At 41.9% G+C, this 24331-nt stretch overlaps 1 protein-coding gene across 3 annotated transcripts in view; it reads right to left on the reverse strand.

Moving 5' to 3' along the window:
• Positions 1–6914: 6914 nt before the first annotated feature.
• Positions 6915–24331, reverse strand: part of LOC124035719 (DNA-binding protein RFX7-like) — a 35128-nt gene continuing 17711 nt past the window's right edge. Inside the window, exons 3-10 of one of the 3 annotated variants that reach the window (XM_046349322.1) lie at positions 23225–23307; positions 22286–22324; positions 22008–22130; positions 20925–21041; positions 19610–19694; positions 19166–19373; positions 17793–18091; positions 6915–14514 (exon numbers count right to left, since the gene is read on the reverse strand). In XM_046349322.1, the coding sequence (XP_046205278.1) occupies positions 11251–14514; positions 17793–18091; positions 19166–19373; positions 19610–19694; positions 20925–21041; positions 22008–22130; positions 22286–22324; positions 23225–23307 (4218 nt within the window). In that variant the 3' untranslated portion in view covers positions 6915–11250. Of the gene's footprint in view, positions 14515–17792; positions 18092–19165; positions 19374–19609; positions 19695–20924; positions 21042–22007; positions 22134–22285; positions 22325–23224; positions 23308–24331 lie in introns of all 3 variants that reach the window. The other 2 variants (XM_046349323.1, XM_046349321.1) reach the window with 2 other exon arrangements.

Raw genomic sequence — 24331 nt, forward strand, 5'->3', positions numbered from 1 at the left:
TTACAGGAAGGCCATAAAGATCATCAAGGACATCAACCACCCGAACCACTGCCTGTTCACCCCGCTATCATCCAGAAGGCGAGGTCAGTACAGGTGCATCAAAGCTGGGACCGAGAGACTGAAAAACAGCTTCTATCTCAAGGCCATCAGACTGTTAAACAGCCACCACTAACACTGAGTGGCTGCTGCCAACACACTGTCATTGACACTGACCCAACTCCAGCCATTTTAATAATGGGAATTGATGAAATGATGTAAATATATCACTAGCCACTTTAAACAATGCTACCTTATATAATGTTACTTACCCTACATTATTCATCTCATATGCATATGTATATACTGTACTCTACATCATCGACTGCATCCTTATGTAACACATGTATCACTAGCCACTTTAACTATGCCACTTTGTTTACTTTGTCTACACACTCATCTCATATGTATATACTGTACTCGATACCATCTACTGTATGCTGCTCTGTACCATCACTCATTCATATATCCTTATGTACATGTTCCTTATCCCCTTACACTGTGTATAAGACAGTAGTTTTGGAATTGTTAGTTAGATTACTTGTTGGTTATCACTGCATTGTCGGAACTAGAAGCACAAGCATTTCGCTACACTCGCATTAACATCTGCTAACCATGTGTATGTGACAAATAAAATTTGATTTGATTTGATTTGATTTGGCGCTGAGACAGCAATCAAATTTGATTTGATTTGATTTGATTTGATTTGGCGCTGAGACTGCAATCAAGACTGCAATCAATGAGCTGTATAGGGCCATAAGCCAACAAGAAAATTCTCACCCAGAGGCGGTACTCCTAATGGCCGGTGATTTTAATGCAGGAAAACTAAAATCCATTTGACCTAATTTCTACCAGCATGTCACCTGTGCAACTAAAAGCGAAAACATCTCTAGATCACCGTTACTCCATACAAGGCTCTCCCACGCCCTCCATTTGGCAAATCTGACCATAACTCTATCCTCCTAATTCCTGCTTACAAGCAAAAAAAAAAACAGTAAGTACCAGTGACACACTCAATACGGAAGTGCTCCTAAGCTACAGGGCTGTTTTTCTAGCACAGACTGGAATATGTTCCGGGAAGTTTACCACATCAGTCCCTGGCTTCATTAAGTGCACCAACAACGTCATCCCCACAATGAACGTACGTACATATCTCAACCAGAAGCCATGGAATCCAGGCAACATCTGCACTGAGCTAAAGCTGCTGCTTTCAAGGAGCAGGACACTATTCCGGACACTTAAGAAATCCTGCTACACCCTCCAATGAACCACCAAACAGGCAACACGTCAATACAGGACTAAGATCAAATCCTACCACACCAGCTCTGATGCTCGTCAGATGTGGCAGGGTTTGCAAACTATCACGGATTACAAAGTGAAACCCAATCACGAGATGCACATTGACACGAGCCTATCAGATGAACTAAATGCCTTTTATGCTCGCTTCGAGGCAAGCAACACTGAATCAAGCCCAATATTGGGCTAAATGAGCCTAACGTTACTCCAAGGACCTGTTCTGTTTAAAGGGCGTATTGTCTCTGGAATCCAAAACAGCCAAATAATCAATCTAAACGTGTATTGATTCTCAATTGTGGTAAAGTTCTAGAAACATAAATCCCTCTGCTTTCATATCACAATAAAATAATTTCACAAATCAAAATATACGCTTCTGTACACTGTTTTAACTGGTTTTAACACTGTTGCAGCCGACAGTATTATTCAGTGACAACACGTTTGTGGCGTCTGTCTTCCGTTTACACACAGGTGTTCGGAGATGCAGATACTGGAAATATGGCAGTGTGGGAACACTAATACTATGAAGGTGTTTCAATTGAACTTTTAATCTTTTAATCATTTTTCTCTGATATGAAAGATGAGGTCCTTGTGCTTCCAAAACCATACCGCAAGAGATCGTGTTTATGTTCAGACCGAGCGTTGCAGCTCTTAACAAAACTCCCCTCTACAGAAGACGCCTTCTTACAATGACTGTGTAATGCAACTGAGAGTCTTGATCAAGGGCTAGACTGAACTAAGCATGAGAGCACCAGCTGTTCTGGATGACTGTGTGATCACACTCTCCGTAGCCGATGTGAGTAAGACCTTTAAACAGGTTAACATTCACAAGGACAGACGGATTACCAGGACTCGTACTGAGAGAATGCGCTGAACAGCTGGCAACCTCTCCTAGACCCAGTCTGTAATACCTACATGTTTCAAGCAGACCACCATAGTCCCTGTGCCCAAGAATGCCAAGGTAACCAGTCTAAATGATTATTGCCTCATAGTACTCACATCTGTAGCCATGAAATGTTTTGAAAGGCTGGTCATGGCTCACAACACCATCATCCCAGACATCCACTGCAAATTTGCATACCACTCCAACATATCCACAGATGACGCAATCTCTATTGCACTCCACACTGCCCTTTCCCACCTGGAAAAAAGGAATAGCTACGTGAGAATGCTGTTTATTGACTACAGCTCAGCATTGAACACCATAGTGCCCTCCAAGCTCATCACTAAGCTAAGGACCCTGAGACTGAGCACCAACCTCTGCAACTGGATCCTGGACATCCTGTTGGGCCGTCCCCAGGTGGTGAGGGTAGGCAACACCACATCCGCCATACTGACCCTCGACATGGGGGCCCTTCAGGGGTGTGACCTATCATGGTCCAAACACCGTTGCAGTGGTGTAAAGAACTTGAGTAAAAAATACTTTGAAATACTACTTAAGTAATTTTGGGGGGTATCTGTACTTTACTATTTCTTTTTTGACTACTTTTACTTCACTACATTCCTAAATTTACTCCATGTATTTTCCCTGACACCCACTTGTTGCATTTGAATGCTTAGCAGGAACAGAAAATGGTCCAATGCATGCATTTATCATGAGAACATCCCTGGTCATCCCTACTGCCTCTGATCTGGTGGACTAAACACACATGCTTTGTTTGTAAATTATGTCTGAGTGTTGGTGTGCTCCTGGCTATCTGTACATTTAAAAAATGGTGCAGTCTGGTTTGCTTAATAAGATATTTGAAATTATTTATACTTTTACTTTTGATACTTAGTATATTTTAGCAATTACATTTAACTTTGATTAAAAAAAAAACCTTTTTAATAACAATTGGGTACTTTTTTGACCACTGCACAGTCGTGAAGGGGCACAACACCTCTTCCCCCTCAGAAGGCTGAAAAGATTTGGCATGGGCTCTCAGATCCTAAAAAAGTTCTAAAGCTGCACCATTGAAAGCATCTTGACTGGCTGCATCACAGCTTGGTATGACAACTGCTTGGCATCCAACCGCAAGGCGCTACAGAAGGTAGTGCGTTCGACCCAGTACATCACCGGGCTGGGCTCCCTACCATCTAGTACCTCTATACCAGGCGGCGTCAGAGGAAGGCCCTAAAAATGGTAAAGACTACAGCCACCCAAGTGTCAGACTGTTCCATCTGGTACCGCACGGCAAGCCGAACCGCAGCACCAAGTCTGGGAACAAAAGGTTTCTGAACAGCTTCTACCCCCAGCCATAAGACTGTTGAACAGTTACTCAAATGACTACTCAGACCATTTGCTTCCTGCCCTTTTTTTGTTGCACTTCCTCTATGCACACACAATGAACTCTACCCACACACTTACACATACTACACGGACATCTCCAACACACAATGAACTCTACCCACACATACACATACTACACGGACATCTCCAACACACACTCTTGGCATTCTCTCAACCAGCTTCATGAGGTAGTCACCTGGAATGCATTTCAATTAACAGGTGTGCCTTGTTAAGTTAATTTGTGGAATTTCTTTTTCCTTTTTTCCATTTCAAGAACTTTGAAAGTTACTTCAAGTGCAGTCACAAAAACCATCAAGTGCTATGATGAAACTGGCTCTCATGAGGACCGCCACAGGAAAGGAAGACCCAGTTACCTGCAGAGGATAATGTCACTAGAGTTACCAACTTCAGAAATTGCAGCCCAAATAAATGCTGCACAGAGTTCAAGTAACAGACACATCTCAACATCAACTGTTCAGAGGAGACTATGTGAATCAGGCCTTCATGGCCAAATTGCTGCAAAGAAACCACTACTAAAGGAAACCAAAAATAATAAGAGACTTGCTTGGGCCAAGAAACACGAGCAATGGACATTAGACCAGTGGAAATCTGTTCTTTGGTCTGATGACTCCAAATTTGAGATTTTTGGTTCCAGCCGCTGTCTCTTTATGAGACACAGAGTAGGTGAACGGATGACCTGCGCATGTGTGGTTCCCACCGTGAAGTATGGAGGTGGTGGTGTGATGGTGCTTTGTTGGCGACAATATCTGTGATTTATTTAGAATTCAAGGCACACTCAACCAGCATGGCTACCACAGCATTCTGCAGCGATACACCATCCCACCTGGTTAGCGCTAAGTGGAATTATCCTTGTTTTTCAACAGGACAATGACCCAACACACCTCCAGGATGTGTAAGAGCTAGTTGACCAAGGAGAGTGATCGAGTGCTGCATCAGCTTTTTTGAGATAATGTTTTTGAGAGAATGCCAAGAGTTTGCAAAGCTGTCAAGGCAAAGGGTGGCAACTTTGAAGAATCTAAAATATATTGTGATTTGTTTAACACTTTTGTGGCTACTACATTACATGTGTGTTATTTTATAGTTTTGATGTCTTCACTATTATTCTAGAATATAGAAAATAGTCAAAATAGAGAACCCTTGAATGATTAGGTGTGTCCAAACTTTTGACTAGTACTCTACATATTACCTCACCTACCTCATACCACTGCACATTAACTCGGTACCGGTATTCCTTGTATATAACCTCGTTATTGTCATTTGATTGTGTTACTAGATTTTATTTAACACATTTTTCTTACTTTTTAACTGTCATTGTTTGGGCCTGTTGTATTGGGCGCATGTGACAAATCAAATTTAATGTTTTCGGAAACAAGCGCTGTAACATGCAAATATGGCCGTGTGGGAACCCTAACCCTATAAAAAGGTGTGTAGTAATTCAACCATAAAAAAAGTATCATTTCTCGCTGATATGTTAACAAAACCGTACCACACGCTTCTGGGCTTTTAACAAAACTCATCAGGCCAGAAGATACTATCGTCAATAGGAGCTAAAGGTAGTTAGCATCTATGAATGGGTTACCTTGAGACAAGCATTACTTCGTTATCATAATTTAGGAAACCAGTTGAATGACACACAGGTTAATCCACATCCCATGAGATGGACGAAAGGATGTTGTTCACATTCAAAGATACCTGATCCAACTGACCTTGCTTAGAAGTATTTTTGTTCATGCCGTCCCTCGCTGGAACCTGTACAAAAAGTCAAGAAATTAAAAATCAGTAAAAAGTATTGGACTTGGACTATACTTTTTAAATTCAGCAATAGTGTTCTACAATGATCATCTTGATCAAATCAAGGCGACAGCATTGTAAAATGTAACATTAGCTCTCAACTTCAGCCCGTTTCTGTTTAGAAGGGAGTACAATGAGTGCACTGTATAATAAATGGGAGGATATGTCCTCTACCAAAAGATCTTGGGCTTTTTGGAGAGGTAGTTCACTTGCCCTGGGTTCAAGCCTTGATTCAGCTGTTCTCCCTCAATTACCACACATTTACAAAATCACTGAACTACCACATCATTGGGAATTTGAGAAGATTCTTAGTTCAGTATGAGCTAGTTAACAACTCCAAAAACAGACAATGGAGTGGGACATTGTATTTACCAGACCAATTACACAGTTTGCTGTTGCACATTAATCTGTTCAAGTTGGTTCATTACATAATGGAACATTCTCACCAACAGAACATTTTAATTTGGAGAATGTTTTTGCAGACAAGCTCTTTAAGCCAAATGGTAATCTCCTCTCACCATTTTTACAATAGAACTACACTGAGTGTACAAAACATTAGGAACACCTTCCTAATATTGAGTTGCACCTCCTTTTGCCCTCAGGACAACCTCAATTTGTCAGGGCATGGACTCTACAAGGTGTCGAAAGCATTCTACAGGGATACTGGCCCATGTTGACTCCAATGCTTTCCACAGTTGTGTCAAGTTGGCTGGATGTCCTGTGGGTGATGGACCATTCTTGATACACATGGGAAATTGTTGAGTGTGAAAACCCAGCAGCATTGCAGTTGTTGATACTCAAACTGGTGCGCCTGGCACCTATTAACATACCCTGTTCAAAGGCACTTAAATCTTTTGTCTTGCCAATTCACCCTCTGAATGGCACACAAACCATGTCTCAATTGTCTCAAGGCTTAAAAATCCTTCTTTAACATGTCTCCTCCCCTTCATCTACACTGATTGAAGTGGATTTAACAAGTGACATCAATAAGGGATCGTAGCTCATGAATTAGCATTGGAGCTATAAGCAATTTACAAAGACTAGAAGCAGACATTTTTTCCTGCTCTTCTACTAGCCAGCTCTTATCAGCAGGCTTGATATCTCAGACAGATGGTGCAAATGATGCCAAATGTGCATAATTGTTCTATCATGAGCTGCATCAGGCTGTATACAGATTAGCCACTCTCTGGAACATCATCACCACATTCACATCAAAAATGCTAAAACGTACAAATAACATAATTGGAAATTGTGAATACACTTCCCACAAGTTCGGTTTCATTCCTTTTGTGGTACTGTAACATTTTCAATAACCCCTATGGAACAGGATTTGAGAAGATCAGTTCAAACCATGGTCTTCCACACTCATGTGACTTAATCAACCAGAATAGATATAGGATCTATGGAACGTGGTGTTTGGCACACCATTTCTTTTTAGCTTCATATTGAATAACTTAAGCTACGGTGAGGAAAAGGACACTGAAAACAAAAGTGAGATTAACAGTAAAGTAAATACATATTTATTTTAATCATCACAGCTCTGGGGATAAAACCTTTGTGGGACCAAACCAGAAGATTCTAGCTAAGTGAAGGTAATGTAAATGCACAGAGTGGAAAAACAACAATTGAAACCAAGATATTCAAGTACTTTAAAAAACTTTATTGGTTTTAAAAACCCTTAAAAAAATCTCAACATCCTTGAGCACATTCAATTAAAAAAAGACAGAAGAAACTTTGCTGAAACGCTAAAGCAACTTTATCAAATTACTCTACGGTCTGCTGTACACTAGACAACAACAAGGGTTAAAGGGACTTTTTACCAGGTCTGTGAAAAGTACAGGACTCAGCTGCCCCTGTGCACTTAAAGAACAGACAGGGTTTGTCTTCATTTAAGTACAAACATCAGTGCTTATTTTCAATTGTTTCTGGAGAGAAAAAATAAATCTTCACAGAGTTACATAAAAAAAGTAAAAACATCTAAATAAACAGAACGTATTCAAAACCTGAACATACAGAACAAATATTAATCTGAATTAGTAAACATCAAACAATGCAAGTAACTTGTGAGTCGCTATTCCTTTCTGTTCCGATTGACAGGACCAATCCTGAATTACAGCAAAGTGGTTACAAATACTCTGTACAATATAATTCTACAAACATGCACACATATAATTTATTAACATGGTGAATGATTTATTTGACGATATTTCTGTTTAAATGTTTCTTTAAATGGAGTTTCATATTCTCATGAGAATGAAGTAAAAAAAAAGTCTCATTGAGATTAAGGTACATTGCTACACAAGACAATTAGCGTTCTCATATTTTTTTGATTGACATTTCAATTATTTTTTCACTTAGTTAAGCTCTTTAAAAAAATATTTGGGTGGCTTCAATTAATGCATTTGTCCTAAAAGAGGTGCCAATGCCTTGGTTCATTAAATGTTTAGTGCAATAACATGAACCTTCAAAGCTTGTTGAAATTTTAACCATGACATTCCGATGTCCATTGCAATGTTCTGGGCACAAAATCTGTCAGAGAAAGATAGCTATGCAACCTGGTAATATCTAATACTTAAAATGTAAATACCCATGCTATTTTCTCACTCGAAGCAGACGTCTTCTGTAAAAAGGTGACCAATATAAATCTCAGGAAGCAAACAAAAAAACACCAAGCTAAGAAAAAAACAAACACAGCATTATCTGTACAAGAAAGGGCAGGGTGCCAGCGGCCAAACACACAAGCACAGTTTAGCTGGCTCCTGATCCAAAATCACCAATATAGCATTTCAGAGGGTGCAGGTGCACAGAACCAGTTTAAGTTATAACAATACAGTGTCAGAGCTTTCATATGTACAAACTGTGGGATTCAAAATGAGAGGAACACTTACAACAGTCAACTGAATTAACCCCAATATTGTCCTGCTACATTGGTTTTTATAAACCAGAACAGTAGTGTGGTTTTCAGCATGTTTTCCAGTGCTACAGATCAGTTGCCAGTTTCACAATTTCCTCAAATTATTTTCAACCATCCCACCTGAAAGAAGGACAATTCCAAATGGCCATATAAAGGTATTTGACTGATGTCAGGGTTATTTGTGGGTACTTCTAAAAAAAATCCTATTTAATGCTTTTTTTCTCATTAGTTACTCTTTGGTATGGATATAAGGCTCAGAAGATTAAAAGCTCATAAAAACCACAGGATCTGGCCAATTAGCTATTCCCTTTATGATTTGCACGCCTTATTCACACACTGTTCTTCACTATACTATAAGCCATTTAAACCTGTAATAGATGACCCATACTTTACCAAGAAATGCCTTTTTTTTGTTTCCAGGTGAAACACGTCCCTTCACTGTTAGAATAAAATGCAGTGCATTAATGAACTCAACAAAAACATTATTCAAGGGGAAGAAAATGACAATTTATACAAATGTTTATGTAATTCTGTATTACAGTATTCCAGAATACTGTATTTTCTACTGGATCTAGACTAATGTAAGGGGAATAGCTTTCGATGTATGACGGTAAAATATGCACTTTTGTGCCTTTTTATAGGAAGGACTTTGAATATCTAATGGCATAATATTAAACTAAACTAACTTTAATTTAATCTGAATTACTTCATATCCACCACATGTTTTACTGAATGTATGTAACATGAAACAATTTTTTTTTAAGGGAAAAACGACACACATTTACATAAACCTGCAGTAACCTACTTTGACAGTAGCAGCCGCTTTGATAAGTAAAAAATGCATAGTGTTAAAATAAATCAGAACCAGAATGAATAGTCATTTTCCCCCAAATAGATACACGACTGAAACAGGGCAGGGTCATCTCCAGTCAATACACTTTGGTATAGGGGTGTTATAAGGGTAAATTCCTATTCATATATTCCTCCACTTCCTTACTTAAATCAATATATTTCTGTTAATTAAAATGATACCCGCCATATAGTCACAAAGAACGTAAATAAAACTCCCCACGAGTGCCCTACACAAGTCTTAAAAAAACTTGACAGAGGTGAAAAGGGTCATCTTCTGCATTATACGGTTTAAATACAATATTTAACTGTTCTTTGAGCTCCATCTTAAAGCCCATTTCCTTTAGTTCTGCAGTCACTAAAGTGCAAGCTATCCCCATTACAGGTCTTTATTATGATTGTTTTAATTCTTATAAACATATACGATTCTAAACAAAGCAATCCTTTCGACACGAAGGACAGGGGAGCTCAACTACAGTAATAATGTCAGCATTCAGGGCAAAATGTGGGTGAAGCAAGCCTACAAAATGACAATATTAACAGATACCATCTGTTGTTCTTCAGCTACCTGCGCTCAGTTTCAATGTCCCAAAGTGCATTAACTACTGAGACATGAGGGGAAATTTGAAAAGGTGAAAAGACATAGTACATTCAAATCTCGATTTAATAGCCTACATTTTTTGTACCATGCACACTGCAATTTGAGTGGTCAATATCTTATTTGTAAAGTTTGCATAACATTTCAGCAAAACGGACAATCCGACATCTTCTGACAAGTTTAGTATACAGACAGTATATCTTGACCTTTAAATCTATAGTTTGAATAATATTCTGTAGTCACACAGATTCTTTTTCAAACAGCTGCCGTTTTCCTACTTGTAAAAATCCAAATTCTGAGAGAATGGAATTAGTTTGCCTCAATATCATTGCAAACAATGTATGTTAAAGGTCGAACACAGCGGGGTTTTTTTTATCTCAATATCAAATCATTTATTTCTGGGTAAAAATGAAGTACCTTATTGTGATTTAATTGAAAGAAATGGGCAAAAAGTAATAAAAATAGGTTCTTAGCAAAGAACAAATTCTCAAGCAAGAATTTTGCTAGGACTGAGTAGGGAGGGGAAACCTAAAAACTAGCTGTTATTGGCAGAAGGTTTGGAACTCTTTCTTATTGGTCTATTAAATACATATACTGCCAGGTGATGTCACCATGCAGGCCAAAACTCCATCTCACCTACACAGGCTGAAATTTTAGGCGTTCTTTTCAAACAGCTCCTACACTAAAAGGGCATTATCATTTTCACAGTATTATTCCAACCAGTGTGGAAATATATAAAACATGGTTCTTTAAGTAGACCAACAAAACATTTTTATTTACAGATTATGGGGGATTTTTTTTAACCATCGATTGATTTTGGTATATTTGTCTTGCACCTGAAACATTAGTACCAGTGCATGCTACTGCAAATGCCCTCTCGAAGTATCTCAACTCTTAATTGAGAGGTACAGGGGCATATTAGGTGAGCATACAACCCATTTACCGTTCTTGCACAACAGTATGCTTCTAAAGCAATTCCAAATGATTTGTCTGATAAAGTCCATCTTCAGGATCTACCTCAATGGAAGTAAAACAATTTACAGAGGGAGGAACAGTTGCCAATTATTTGCCAAACCTCTTGTTTTAGTCAACAGCTCCTGAACAAAAACATTATCCAAAATGATAGTCTACAGATAGAGATCTCTTAAACATCTCTCTCTTTATATCCTGTCCTTCTGAAAATGTAAAAATACTTGTTATTCTACGGTCTTGATTTGAATGGTCTTGAATAACTATGATGTCTGAAGAGGAAGAAATGGATGAGTCAGCACCAGCGCTGAGCTGTGAGAGAAAACCAGCATATTTGTAAGTGTGATCATTTCTGTTCAGCCTGGCACTTAGACTGGACAAAAGTCATTGTATCCCGAGTGTTGCAGTGTGCTATACAATGTCAATGTGAATAATTACAAAGAAGATTTTTACAAAACAATAGGTATAAACAAACCATTTCACCTTCATGAAATAAAAGCAGAGCCCATATTAACCCATTAACCCAACTGTGGGCTGGTCTTTACTTTCCAGCCAATCAAATCCATTGGAATTCGCAGTCTCGCTGCAAATCTGCTGGAACAGCGGATCATTCTTCAGTTCTTCCAGTGTAGAGTCTTCATATTGTCCCTGCTGCTGATTGGGGTCAAACAGAAGGTTTGTGTCCAAATTGTTCAGGTCATTGATGCTACTGGAAAGATCAGAGGTCAGTCGAAAATCAGACCCCACAGGGTTGAGTTCTGACACCTGTCCCACAAGCTGATTGCCAGGAGTAAGGCTGCCGTCCGCTAAGAGGTCTTTAACGGTGGTGCTGAAATCTAGCTGCAGCTGTTGTTGTTGCTGCTGAAGGTTCTGGGCCAGCAGCATAGGCTGGCTCTGCTGATGCTGCTGTTCTCCAGTAGCCGATTGTGCTTGGCTGTCACCTGCTGAGAGAATCATCTGTTCGTTCCTAGAGTTCTTCATGAGGTAACCAGGCTTCTGAAACTCGTACGCATTCTGAGTGTTGGAAGTCATCAGAGTCTGATGGTTGGCACTTCTGGGGAAGCTGGGAGTGGTTTCTAAGATGTGGGTGAGGTTCATGCGGGCTGTGTAGTTGGACGGAAGGTTGTTGATACCCAGGCCCCGCACCGCGTCGTCACTGTCCCCGTCCATCTTGCTCAGGAGCACGTTGGTGATCTTTTTGCTGTTGGTCTGGCCCTGCGTGGGCGGCACCTCCGTCTGCATCATCACGTTAACAGGCACAGACTGGCTCCTCTGTGCCATGCTGCTGACATCCCCATGGCTGTTGGCGAAGATGTTGATCATCTCGGGGGTCACGGGGGAGGTGAAGGGGGACACCACTGTTCGGGGGATGTTGCCACTCTGGTTGCCACTCAGGTTTCGCTGGCACACGGCAGGGCTTACACTACGACAGCGGAAGGTCCCGCCTGCTGAAGATGTACTGGTGGTCTTGTTGTCCAGAGGGGCGGGCACAGCAAAGCTCTCCTGCTTGTTCAGGTTGGCCATACTGGCTGCCTGCTGCTGCACCGGAGAGATGGGTGTCAGGCGGCCGTAGTGTCCGTCGTGGTGCCTCGTCTGAGACTGATAGGACTGGCCAGGGATGGCGAAGGCATGGGGCTTTCGGAAGTGGTCGTCGACCAGGTCCTGATAGCTGGGGAGGATACTGATGCCGTTGATGGAGTTCCCCCCGCTTTTGTTGTAACCATTGTTCATCCACTCCAGTTTGGCCTTGTCTGGGTGAGTAGCCATGGGCCTCTGCATGGGCTTGACGGGGCTGCTGGAGACAATGCTGCCGTCGTGGTAGCCTGTAATGCTGGAGTTAATGGGAGTGAAGGCAAAGGGGTTCCTGCACTCCACAGGGCTGGGGGGCACGCTGCCGCTGCAGTTGGAGTGTGGAGTGCCGATGGGGGTGTGTCGGCTGCTCCCCAGGGCACTGTCCACTGGGGTGGTGGGGGCCATGTGGGAGCAGGGGCTCTCCCTAGTCAGGCCCTGGCCTCCTCCCATCATCTCAGAGGTGGATGTGGGAGTTGGGGTAGGGGTGGGAGTTTGGACAGGGGTGGTGCTGCTGTGTACTGATTGGTAGTAAGGGGTCATTGTCTGGTTGGAGGACATCATGTTGCCCTGCATTACAGACTGATGGCCTTGCAGCGTCACGTCAGCTCCGAAGGCCTGCAGACTGCTGTTGAGCTTCATCTGCTCCTCCATCTGCACCAGCTCCTCCACAATGCTGTCCTGGGTCATATCGTCATCATTGAAATGGAAGTAGTCCATGTCTGTCTGCATGGAGAGCTGGCTAGAGGCTGGGGCCTGGCCCATCATGGCCAGGGGCTCCATGACCTGTGTGGATGCCTGCTTGTGGTCTGTGATCTGCTGGGCGTAGGCTTGCTGCTGTTGTTGCTTACCTCCCTCCAGCTGGCCCCCAACCCACATGGTGTTCCTCAGGTCACTCACAGCAGACTGCTCCAGTAGGGCAGAGCTGTTGGGCATGGCTTGCATGTTACCCGTCATGTGCTGCTGGTGCTGAATTCGTGCATGACCAGCCGGGGCACTAACGTTGCCGATGCTGCTAGTGTCCATGGTGATCGGAGTGTCTCTTCTCTGCACGGAGCTCTGTGGCTTGACAACAGTCTGGAAGCCTCTGGTTCCGATGGGGGAATCAGAGAGTGACAGGATTCGAGTTGGGACAGTGGAGTTCAGTTTCACAGTAACTTTACCAATGGCTGGTGCACTTTCAGGTCTGACCGGGGTTCCTGCCCTGGGGAGTTTCTTCACTCCTGCACCAATCCCATGTCTGTAACCATCGGAGCCCCCAAGAGGTTGCTGGGAGATGAAGACCCTTTTGACAGGCGTGGGATAAGACTCTGGGCCGACGCCTGTGCGTTTCCTGGGGCTCTTGGAGGCGATGAGTGATGTGGCAACAGTACCGCCATTGGGTGACAGAGTGGTGCTGGTATTCTGATTGGAGACCGTCAAATACAAAGTACTTTCGTTATTGGTGTCATTATTGCTACCAGCTGTAGCTGCCACAGTGTTGTTGCACAAAGAGGACTTGCCATTGCAATTGGTTCCAGCCATTGCCTCCAGTCCCAGGGAGCCTTTAGTGTGAGGCATGGGCACACTGGCAGCCCTTGGTACAGCTCCTCCAGCCCTCTGGCCCCCTGCAGCTTCCTGACTCATAGTAAGCCTGCTAGCACCCAGGGCCGGACTGCCTTCACTTATGGTTTCACCCTCAATCATCTTGATGTCGATGGTAGGGGTGGTGGTGGCCCAGCCTGACCTGGCTAAGGGGGACAGGATGGGGGCTGCAGAGCCACTCCTGGCCCGTGGGCTGGGTCTGCTCTCCTCCAGGGCTACAGTGCTGCCCATGCCAGCAGAGGCAGGCCTTAAGGTGGTGTTTGTTAAAGTTGTTGTAGTGCTGCAGTTGGGAGCCAGGGATATGGTGGTCATCTTGACCACATTGACAGAGCTGATGTGGGGTGTGGGCTGCATCACGGTCTTGATGGGGCTGTTGGTGATGAGTAGGGTGGGGGGAGAGCGCAGGGTGATGGCGCTGGTGGCTGAGGGTTTAGGCAGGATCTGGGCATAGCGGTGGCGGGCAGAGCGGTCCCCCACAGGGCTGGCTGGGATATTCTGAGGGGTCTTGGGACACTTGACAGGCTGCATTGACTGGGTCAACACTTGGAAGTTGACAGGCAGAATCTTGCCCTCCGATGTTCCCACAGGACTGGGGGACATCAGCTGCCTGCTCCTTTGTACCTGCATATACAGCATAGAAAAACATGACACAAAAAAGTGTTAATAAGATGCACAGTTGAAGTCAGAAGTTTACATACATCTTAGCCAAATACATTTAAACTCAGTTTTTCACAATTCCTGACATTTAATCCGAGTAAAAATTCCCTGTTCTAGGTCCGTTAGGATAATCACTTTATTTTAAGAATGTGAAATGTCAGAATAATAGCAGAGAAAATGATTTCAGCTTTTATTTCTTTCATCATTCCCAGTGGGTCAGAAGTTTACATACACTCAATTAGTATTTGGTAGCTGCCTTTAAATTGTTTAACTTGGGTCAAACGTTTCAGGTAGCCTTCTACAAGCTTCCCACAATAAGATGGGTGAATTTTATCCCATTCCTCCTGACAGAGCTGGGGTAGCTGAGTCAGGTTTGTAGGCCTCCATGTTCCCACATGCTTTTTCAGTTCTACCCACAACTGTTCTGTAAGATTGAGGTCAGGGCTTTGTGATACACACTCCATTACCTTGAATTTGTTGTCCTTAAGCCGGTTTTCCACAACGTTGGGAGTATGCTTGGGGTCATTGTCCATTTGGAAGACCCATTTGCTACCAAGCTTTAACTTCCTGACTGATGTCTTGAGATGTTGCTTCAATATATCCACATAATTATCCTCCCTCATGATACCATCTATTTTGTGAAGTGCACCAGTCCTTCCTGCATCAAAGCACCCCCACAACATGATGCTGCCACCCCCGTTCTTCACGGTTGGGATGGTGTTCTTTGGCTTGCAAGACACCCCTTTTATCGCCAAACATAATGAAGGTCATTATGGCCAAACAGTTATATTTTTGTTTCATCAGACCAGAGGACATTTCTCCAAAAAGTATGATCTTTGTACCCACATGCAGTCACAAACCGTAGTCTGGCTTTTTTTAATGGCGGTTTTGGAGCAGTGGCTTCTTCCTTGCTGAGCGGCCTTTCAGGTTATGTCGATATAGGACTCGTTTTACTGTGGATATAGATACTTTTTTTCTTGTTTCCTCCAGCATCTTCACAAGGTCCTTTGTTGTTCTGGGACTGATTTTCACTTTTCGCACCAAAGTACGTTCATCTCTAGGAGACAGAACGTGTCTCCTTCCTGAGCGGTATGACGGCTGCGTGGTCTCATGGTGTTTATACTTGCATACTATTGTTGGTACAGATGAACGTGGTACCTTCAGGCATTTGGAAATTGCTTCCAAGGATGAACCAGACTTGTGGAAGTCTACAATTTATTTTCTGAGGTCTTTCTTTTGATTTTCCCATGATGTCAAGCAAAGAAGCACTGAGTTTGAAGGTAGGCCTTGAAATACATCTACAGGTACACCTCCAATTGACTCAAATGATGTCAATTAGCCTATCAGAAGCTTCTAAAGCCATGACATAATTTTCTGGAATATTCCAAGCCGTTTAAAGGCACAGTCAACTTAGTGTATGTAAACTTCTGACCCACTGGAATTGTGATAAAGTGAATTATAAGTGAAATAATCTGTCTGCAAACAATTGTTGGGAAAATTACTTGTGTCATGCAACTAACTAGAGGTCGGCCGATTAATCGGAATGGCCAATCAATTAGGGCCGATATCAAGTTTTCATAACAATTGGAAATCTGTATTTTTGGGTGCCGATTTTGCCGATAAAAATAAATAAATACATTTTATTCCTTTATTTAACTAGGCAAGTCAGTTAAGAAAACATTTCCAATGACGGCCTAGGAACGGTCGGTTAACTGCCTTGTTCAAGGGCAGAACGACAGATTTTCACCTTGTCAGCTCGGGGGATCCAATCTTGCAACCTTACAGTTAACTAGTCCAACACTCTAACCACCTGCCTCTCATTGCACTCCACGAGGAGCCTGCCTGTTAAGCGAATGCAGTAGAAGCCAAGGTAAGTCGCTAGCTAGCATTAAACTTATCTTATAAAAAACAATCAATCATAATCACTAGTTATAACTACACATGGTTGATGATATTACTAGTTTATCTAGCATGTCCTGCGTTGCATATAATCGATGCAACGCTGGGGGATGATTTAACAAAAGCGCATTTGCGAAAAAAGCACATTCTTTGGACGACTGTACCTAACCATAAACACCCATGCCTTTCTTAAAATCAATACACAGAAGTATATATTTTTTAAACCTGCATATTTAGCTAAAAGAAATCTAGGTTAGCAGGCAATATTAACCAGGTGCAATTGTGTCACTTTCCTTATGTTCATTGCACGCAGAGTCAGGGTATATGCAACAGTTTGGGCAGCCTGGCTCATTGTGAACTAATTTGCCAGAATTTTACGTAATTATTACATAACATTGAAGGTTGTGCAGTGTAACAATAATATTTAGACTTAGGGATGCCACCCGTTAGATAAAATACCGAACGGTTCCGTATTTCACTGAAATAATAAACGTTTTGTTTTCGAAATGATAGTTTCCGGATTCGACCATATTAATGACCAACGGCTTGTATTTCTAATTGTTATGTTATAATTAAGTCTATGATTTGGAACGGAAGCTATACTGTTACACTGGCAATACTATAGTGCCTATAAGAACATCCAATAGTCAAAGGTATATGAAATACAAATGGTAGAGAGAGAAATAGTCCTAGAAATACTATATTAACTCCATCCTAAAACCTCTTACCTTGGAATATTGAAGTCTCATGTTAAAAGGAACCACCAACTTTCATATGTTCTCATGTTCTGAGCAAGGAACTCAAACGTTAGCTTTTTTACATGGCACATATTGCACTTTTACTTCTCCAACACTTTTTTTTTTTGCATTATTTAAACCAAATTGAACATGTTTCATTATTTATTTGAGGCTAAATGGATTTTTATTGATGTATTATATTAAGTTAAAATAAGTGTTCATTCAGTATTGTTGTAATTGTCATTATTACAGATAAATAAATAAAATACAGCCAATTAATCGGTATCGGCGTTGAAAAATCATAATCGGCCGACCTCTAGTCCTAACCGACTTGCCAAAACTATAGTTTGTTAACAAGAAACTTGTGGAGTGGTTGAAAAACAAGTTTTAATGACTCCAACCTAAGTGTATGTAAACTTCCAACGTCAACTGTAAAAGTATGCAACACTTTCATAACTCCAGTTATGAATAGCTTCTGTTGCACATGTGATATAGGCAACACAAAGTTATTGCTTGTATAGATGAGTAACAGGAACACTGCAAAGACAGTGGGATATATTGAGTAAGCTTAGACAAACACAGAAGTAGAATACAAGCTTGGCTTACCGTGATGGGGCTGGGGACTGCAGCTACCATAATGCCAATGGTGGGATGTGGGGAGAGCAGGGCTGGGCTTCTACAGGTAATGGAGCCGACCCCAGGCGTGCCCCCGTCAGCCCGCCTAGACTGAGCCTCTCCGGGGAGGGGGGAGTGCAGCATCTGCTCCTGCTGCTTCTTCTGGATCTTCCGCTGGAGCTGCTGCTTGGCATCGATGGAGGGAGAGGGCAGGGTCTTCACTTGGGACTGGAAGGAGTGGGCTTCAGCTGTTGGTGCGAATGCTGTGGATGGCAGTGGCGTTTTAACTCCTAAAGGGAGGAGACAGAAACAGGTTAACACATATTTTGAGTTAACAAATTGTCACGGTCCTCCTAGACAGAGCAGCTTCTATTTTGTAGAAAGCATAACTATCCCACTGGGCACAAACTGGTTGAATCAATGATGTTTCCACATCATTTCAATGAAATGTTGTTGAACCAATGTGGAATAGACGTTGAATTGACATCTGTACCTAATGGGATGGCTTTTAGGGACTGACATGAGGTGGTATGTAAATGCACTACAGCAGGTCATTGAGAAAAATCTGCCACTAGATGGAAACATTTCACTGTTCACCATACATGAGGCAGTGAAAGGACAAGTGAAGTTTGACTTACAGTGCACACTGACAGTATTCAGAGCCGTTAACTTTTCACATATTTTGTTACGTTACAGCCCTTTTCTAAAATGGCATAGCAAAAACAGGTTTATATACATTTTTGGAAATGTATTAAAAATAAAAAAATTAGAAATACCTTATTTACATAAGTATTTAGCATTGAGGGAACAATGAACGGCGCAAAGTAAAGAGATCCTTGATAAAAACCTGCTCCAGAGCGCTCAGGACCTCAGACTGGGCCGAAGGTTCACCTTTCAACAGTACAACGACCCTAAGCACACAGCAAAGACATCACAGGAGTGGCTTTGGGACAGGTCTCTTAAGGTCCTTGTGTGACCCAGCCAGAGCACGGACTTGAACCCGATCAAACATCTCTGGAGACCTGAAAATAGCATTGCAGCGAAGCTCCCCATTCAACCTGACAGAGCTTGAGAGGATCTGCAGAGAAGAATGGGATAAACTCTCCAAATAAAGGTGTGGCAAGCTTGTAGCATCATATCCAAGAAGACTCGAGGCTGTGATTACTGCCAAAATGTGATTCAACAAAGTACTATGTAAAAGGTTTGAATACTTATGTAATCAGTTTTATTTATTTGTTAATACATTTGCAAAAAAGCCTTAAAAACCTGTTTTTGCTTTGTCATTTTAAAATTAGGCTGTAACGTAACAAAATGTGGAAAAATTCAAAGGGTCTGAATACTTTGCGGATGCACTGTATTGTCACCTGTTGGTGTACCAGTCATGACCGTGAGGGCTGCCACAGACTTGGTGCCGATATAGTGGCTGTTGAGGAGGAAGCGAGCCAGGTCCTCCACAGCATCAAACTGGCGGCTCAGCACCTTCTGGGCCCATTCACACACCAGGCCACAGGCCGCAGAGCGCACCTCCTCGTCCGCACTGCACAGCTGACCTGAGGCCTCCAGCACCTCACACTGAAGCATAACATAGGCACATGTACAGGTGTTAGGAATTATAGTCGTACATATTCCTGTATTACTTTTAGTTCAATATGAAGCCTCAAAACGTAGTCCTTTTCTTAACACATTCAATTAATGAAAGTTATGTTATGGTTGGACTACAGTTAGGCAAACATTTCTTACTTATTTTCTTGAAAATCTATTTAAATAAGGTAAAGACCTTGAGAGAGGAAGGCAGAAAGACAACTTACCCCGTCCCCTGTTTTATGTAACTCCAGGTTGGGTAAAGCTGGCATGTGGACAAAGGCTTTCTTCCTCAGTCCACTATAGCAGTATGTGAGCAGGGGTTAAGGTTCAAAAAACACTAAACGGTCAAATATTTAAGAGTTAATTTATGGAGGTGCTAAAATGTGTTGGTTGTTTGTCTGTAAAGAGCCGGGCATTAGTGCTTCAGGGACCATTCTAGCCATAAGAGACTGGGATTGCCCCATAGGATAGGGTAAGAAAAGTGACTCAGGGCAGAAGGTCAGTTGTCACTCACAGACAGATCTGAGGAAGAGCCTTCTCACCCGAAGCTGAGACGGCTATTATTATTATTTTTTTCCACCTTTATTTAAGCAGGTAGGCCCAGTTAGGAAAAGTTATAATTTACAACTGCAACCTATCTCCCAGTCAGCATCAGTCACTAGTCCCTCCACTACTAATCCCTCAGCCCCTCACACTCCCACTGAACCTTCTCTTCCCCCTCCAACCTTTGGAGATGTGACCAACTCCACTGCCAAAATAAGGCGCTGTGGATTTGTGGTGAGAGCTAGACTTTTATCAGATGCTGGTGTGTGAGAGTGTACACTTAGGAGGTGTCCCACACAACCAGGCAAAGAACTACTCAGAGGTATAGCATAGTTATGAATGACTCACTTTCTCTCACACAAAACAAATGATAAAATACAGACAAATAGGTCCAAGATCTTGAATTAACTTGTACCTTTGTAGAGTGTGTATTAACTTTGGTAACAGAAAAAAGTTAATTTAAAAAAAGGGAGATATAGATTACTAAGCAAGCCACAGCTCAAGATGTTCTGATTTGGTATGATTTGACTTGGGCGCTCATATTGAGTTTCAGTTGCTATTGCAACAGTCATATAAAAACAAGGTCTATTTCAGAAAGGCTCAGCATTGAAAATAAAAACTGCATTCATACGCAAGTATTTTATGCTATTCTTTTTTTGAACTCCACAACAAAATAAGAACTAAGTCACTTGTCACTTTACTAATTTAACGGACGTTAATCTCATTGGAGACTGTAGCTTTGCCAAGTCTAGAGTCGTGATCTCATGGAAAAGACATTGAAAAGACATTTCACAAATTGTTTCCTGAAGGTCAAGAACACAGTGATTCCCCTAAGTGTCTCTGTCCTACTATACTACTCTCCAGGCAGAGGCCGCTTTATTTGATTTAATTTCAGTTCTATATTTAGAGGCTCCATGAACTGAGACAACAGATGTTCTGCGACCAGAGTCCAGAGAGGCCAGATTGTTCGCTACAAACCATTCCAGTGAAGGATATTTTGATTTGCCTCTCATGCCAAGTCGACGTGCCTTCATGTTTGGAAATACATTTTTCATGATCTTTCCAAAGTCCGCCGCACTCAGTGGGTGGTAGCAGAGATTGTCACAATAGCTCCTGAAACAAACAAACAAGAGGCAGACAGACACAGACAGTAAACATTTGTTGGACAGGGGAAGTAAGGTTCAGATAAGCAAGGTATTGGAAATCTCAGTAAAACCAAATAAACTATGTTAAATATCAAATAAAAGACAGTCACATCAAAACAGTGACATCTGGGTGAAGACGTTCCCATAGAAATCAGAAACATTATTAGTACTTTAATTTGCAATGAATGAGGACGTCAAACTGCGTGTTACGTAACAGTCACATAGCATTTCAGACTTTCCGTTCTAGTGTTACCAACACATGGTGCACATCTTTTCCCATGCTTTCTGCATCTATTTATATTGGTGCTTTGGCTGGCAGTATGTAGATCCTTCATAGCTGGCAGTGTGTAGATCCTTCATAGCTGGCAGTGTGTAGATCCTTCATAGCTGGCAGTGTGTAGATCCTTCATAGCTGGCAGTGTGTAGATCCTTCATAGCTGGCAGTGTGTAGATCCTTCATAGCTGGCAGTGTGTAGATCCTTCATAGCTGGCAGTGTGTAGATCCTTCATAGCTGGCAGTGTGTATTAAAGGCTTATTTATTTAGTAACAGCCAAATGCCAAATGTTATGTACTTTCATAACATGTATCTCATGTCATAAAATAAAACGGCCATACAAATGTGTACCTTGTTCTTGTGAAACCTCTTAGAATTCAAGTACTCATGGAAATCAAATTCAAAAGTAAATCCATCCATTTACACCTGGTATGGAATTTAACCTATCAGGTATCCCAAATTCCCTAAAATACCTGTACACAGTGCAGGTATTATATGTTTTTAAATTGGTCCGGTATCCCTTTCCAGAACATCAAAACAGGGTGACAGTTTTTTATTTGTATTTAACAGTGCTATTGCTTTGAAAATGACCCGAGTTGGGCATAGCACCATTGGCTTCACACTTCCCTATTTCCCCTTTCTCACTGTCAGATACCCACTTGTACTCATCATAGACCTCCTGTTTGGGCAGAGAGGTTTCTGGGTGTTCCTCTAGGTGACTGCGAATCCAGTTGAACGCGTGCATCTGTTGAGTGCGGCTTGATGACATGGAGCTCTGATCACTGCTAGAGAAAGCAGGAGAAAATAGGTTATTTACAATACAATCACAAAAAAAAACATTTACAGTCGGATCTACCTTTCCCGCCCCATTTTTCAAACGCAACCAACACACATCACCCCCATGTCTCTATGTTGTAAGTGAGAGAGGTTTATGTACCATGACAGTTCTCCAGGACTGGCAGACCCTCTCTCAGTCCTGATGGGCATCGTGTGGAGTGTTGGGGAGTTGAGGTGATGAGGATTAGATGTGGAGAACAAGTAGGAATTGATCATTGCTTTTCAATCAAGGTATGATATTGACAACATCAATGAGCAGTGTGTGTTTGGACACTTCTGTAGATGAGAGGATTGGATAAGTTCAAACAATGTGGGGAAATTCCTCTTAGCCTATCAGAAGTAAAGCTATTACAGTATTCCTTAGGCCTAATACATATCCAATCGTCTCAGATCTGCACACATTCCTAGGGAGTAGGGGCTTGGGTCATTTGGAATTAAGAGTGCGTATGTGTGCGTGTGTGTGTTACAGATCAAATATACATTAGAGAGAAGACAGGGCATAAATCTACACATATTTTGCAAAAAGGTCAAACATGAAGGGTTGAGGAAAGATGTTATTAATAAGTTATTAAGTAAGGACTTTCTATCAGAACACACACAGGTGATAGTCATGTGGGAAATCATTATCAAATCAACTAACGCAACAATAAAAAACAAAAGCACCAAAGCATATTTGCTATTGAAGAGAGAATGTTTGAACACACACACACCCCCCTAACTGGTAGTCCAATATCAAATCAATCAACGCAATTATTTATTTTTTCATTTTTTAAAAACAGCCAAAGCCTACTTGCTCTCTAAGGGAGAGAGTATGGCATAATGAGCAGAGTTTGACTTAACCACAGTCCAAGCTAATGTTGACAACCATTGTAGCATGTGGGGATAGGATAGGGTGCAGAACATCTATATTATGCTACTAGGCTAATGGATAATGGGGTAGATGAACAACAGGCTAAGTCATGTGCAAATGGCATGGAACTGCATCTAGACATGACACAAAACAAACTATGTTCAATCAAATGACAGAATGATCAATTACCTTTTTTCACTGTTGCTGGGACCAGAAGGCAACTTAAGGTAGAGGTAGAGTTTCTCGATGTCTGTAAACGTCTCCACATCTTGCTGTAAAAGCGGCGCACAGGGAAGAAGAGGTATTTAATAACAAACAGTAGGGATGCACGATATATCGGTGAACATATTGGAATCGGCCAATAATAGCTAAAAATACCAACATCGGTATCGGCCAGATGTCTAGTTTAAAGCCGATGTTAAAAACCGATGTCAAAGCTACCGTGCAGACCTATATAATGTAGGCACGTGACGTAATGACGCCACGTAAAATGTAGCGTTACACGTGTAACACAGCATTCCTAACCTCGCCCACAATGTCTGCTGTGTGGATCGAGCAGTCAACAAGTCAAGCAGTCATTTCAAAGAGTAAGAACATTTCAGTGAGACAACTCAAAAGGCAAAACCCATTAAAGCCAAGATAATGGAAATTATTGTCCTTGACAATCAACCATTCTCTGTCGTGGGTGATTTTGGCTTTTGCCAACTGGTCGAGCACCGGTACACTACCAAGTGTGCTATTTTTCAGATGTTGCACTACAAGCCAGTTAAGAACAAATTATTATTTACAATGGTGGCCTGGACGACGCTGGGCCAATTGTGCACCGCCCTATGGGACTCCCAATCACAGCCGTATGTACTATAGCCTGGATTCAAACCAGGGACTGTAGTCACGCCTTTTGCACAGAGATGCAGTGCCTTAAACATCTGCGTCCGTGTGTGTGTGTGTGTGTGTGTGTGTGTGTTAACTGAATGCTTAAAAGGCAGCAAAAATTGTAAATATCGGTAGTAGTTGTGTTCATGGTAGTCTTTATCACTCCACTGATTTAACATGCTCTACTGATGTCTCTCTCAGACTGGCAGTCCAGTTCATGAGAAAGGAAATTATTCTTTTCATTCTCACTACTACAATAATCCACCAAGATACATTCCAAAGGCTGACCGGTTGCCTTCCACTCCAGTTTGAAGAGCATGAATAATACAGAAATGTTTCCTGTTTAAATGATCCATTCTTAGTCTATTCTCCACTGAGTGAAGTCAGGTGCTCTCATTGCTTCTGCTGTAGTAACACAGTGTT

This window comes from Oncorhynchus gorbuscha, linkage group LG05 (assembly GCF_021184085.1).
Source record: "Oncorhynchus gorbuscha isolate QuinsamMale2020 ecotype Even-year linkage group LG05, OgorEven_v1.0, whole genome shotgun sequence".
NCBI classification, from domain to species: Eukaryota; Metazoa; Chordata; class Actinopteri; order Salmoniformes; family Salmonidae; genus Oncorhynchus; species Oncorhynchus gorbuscha.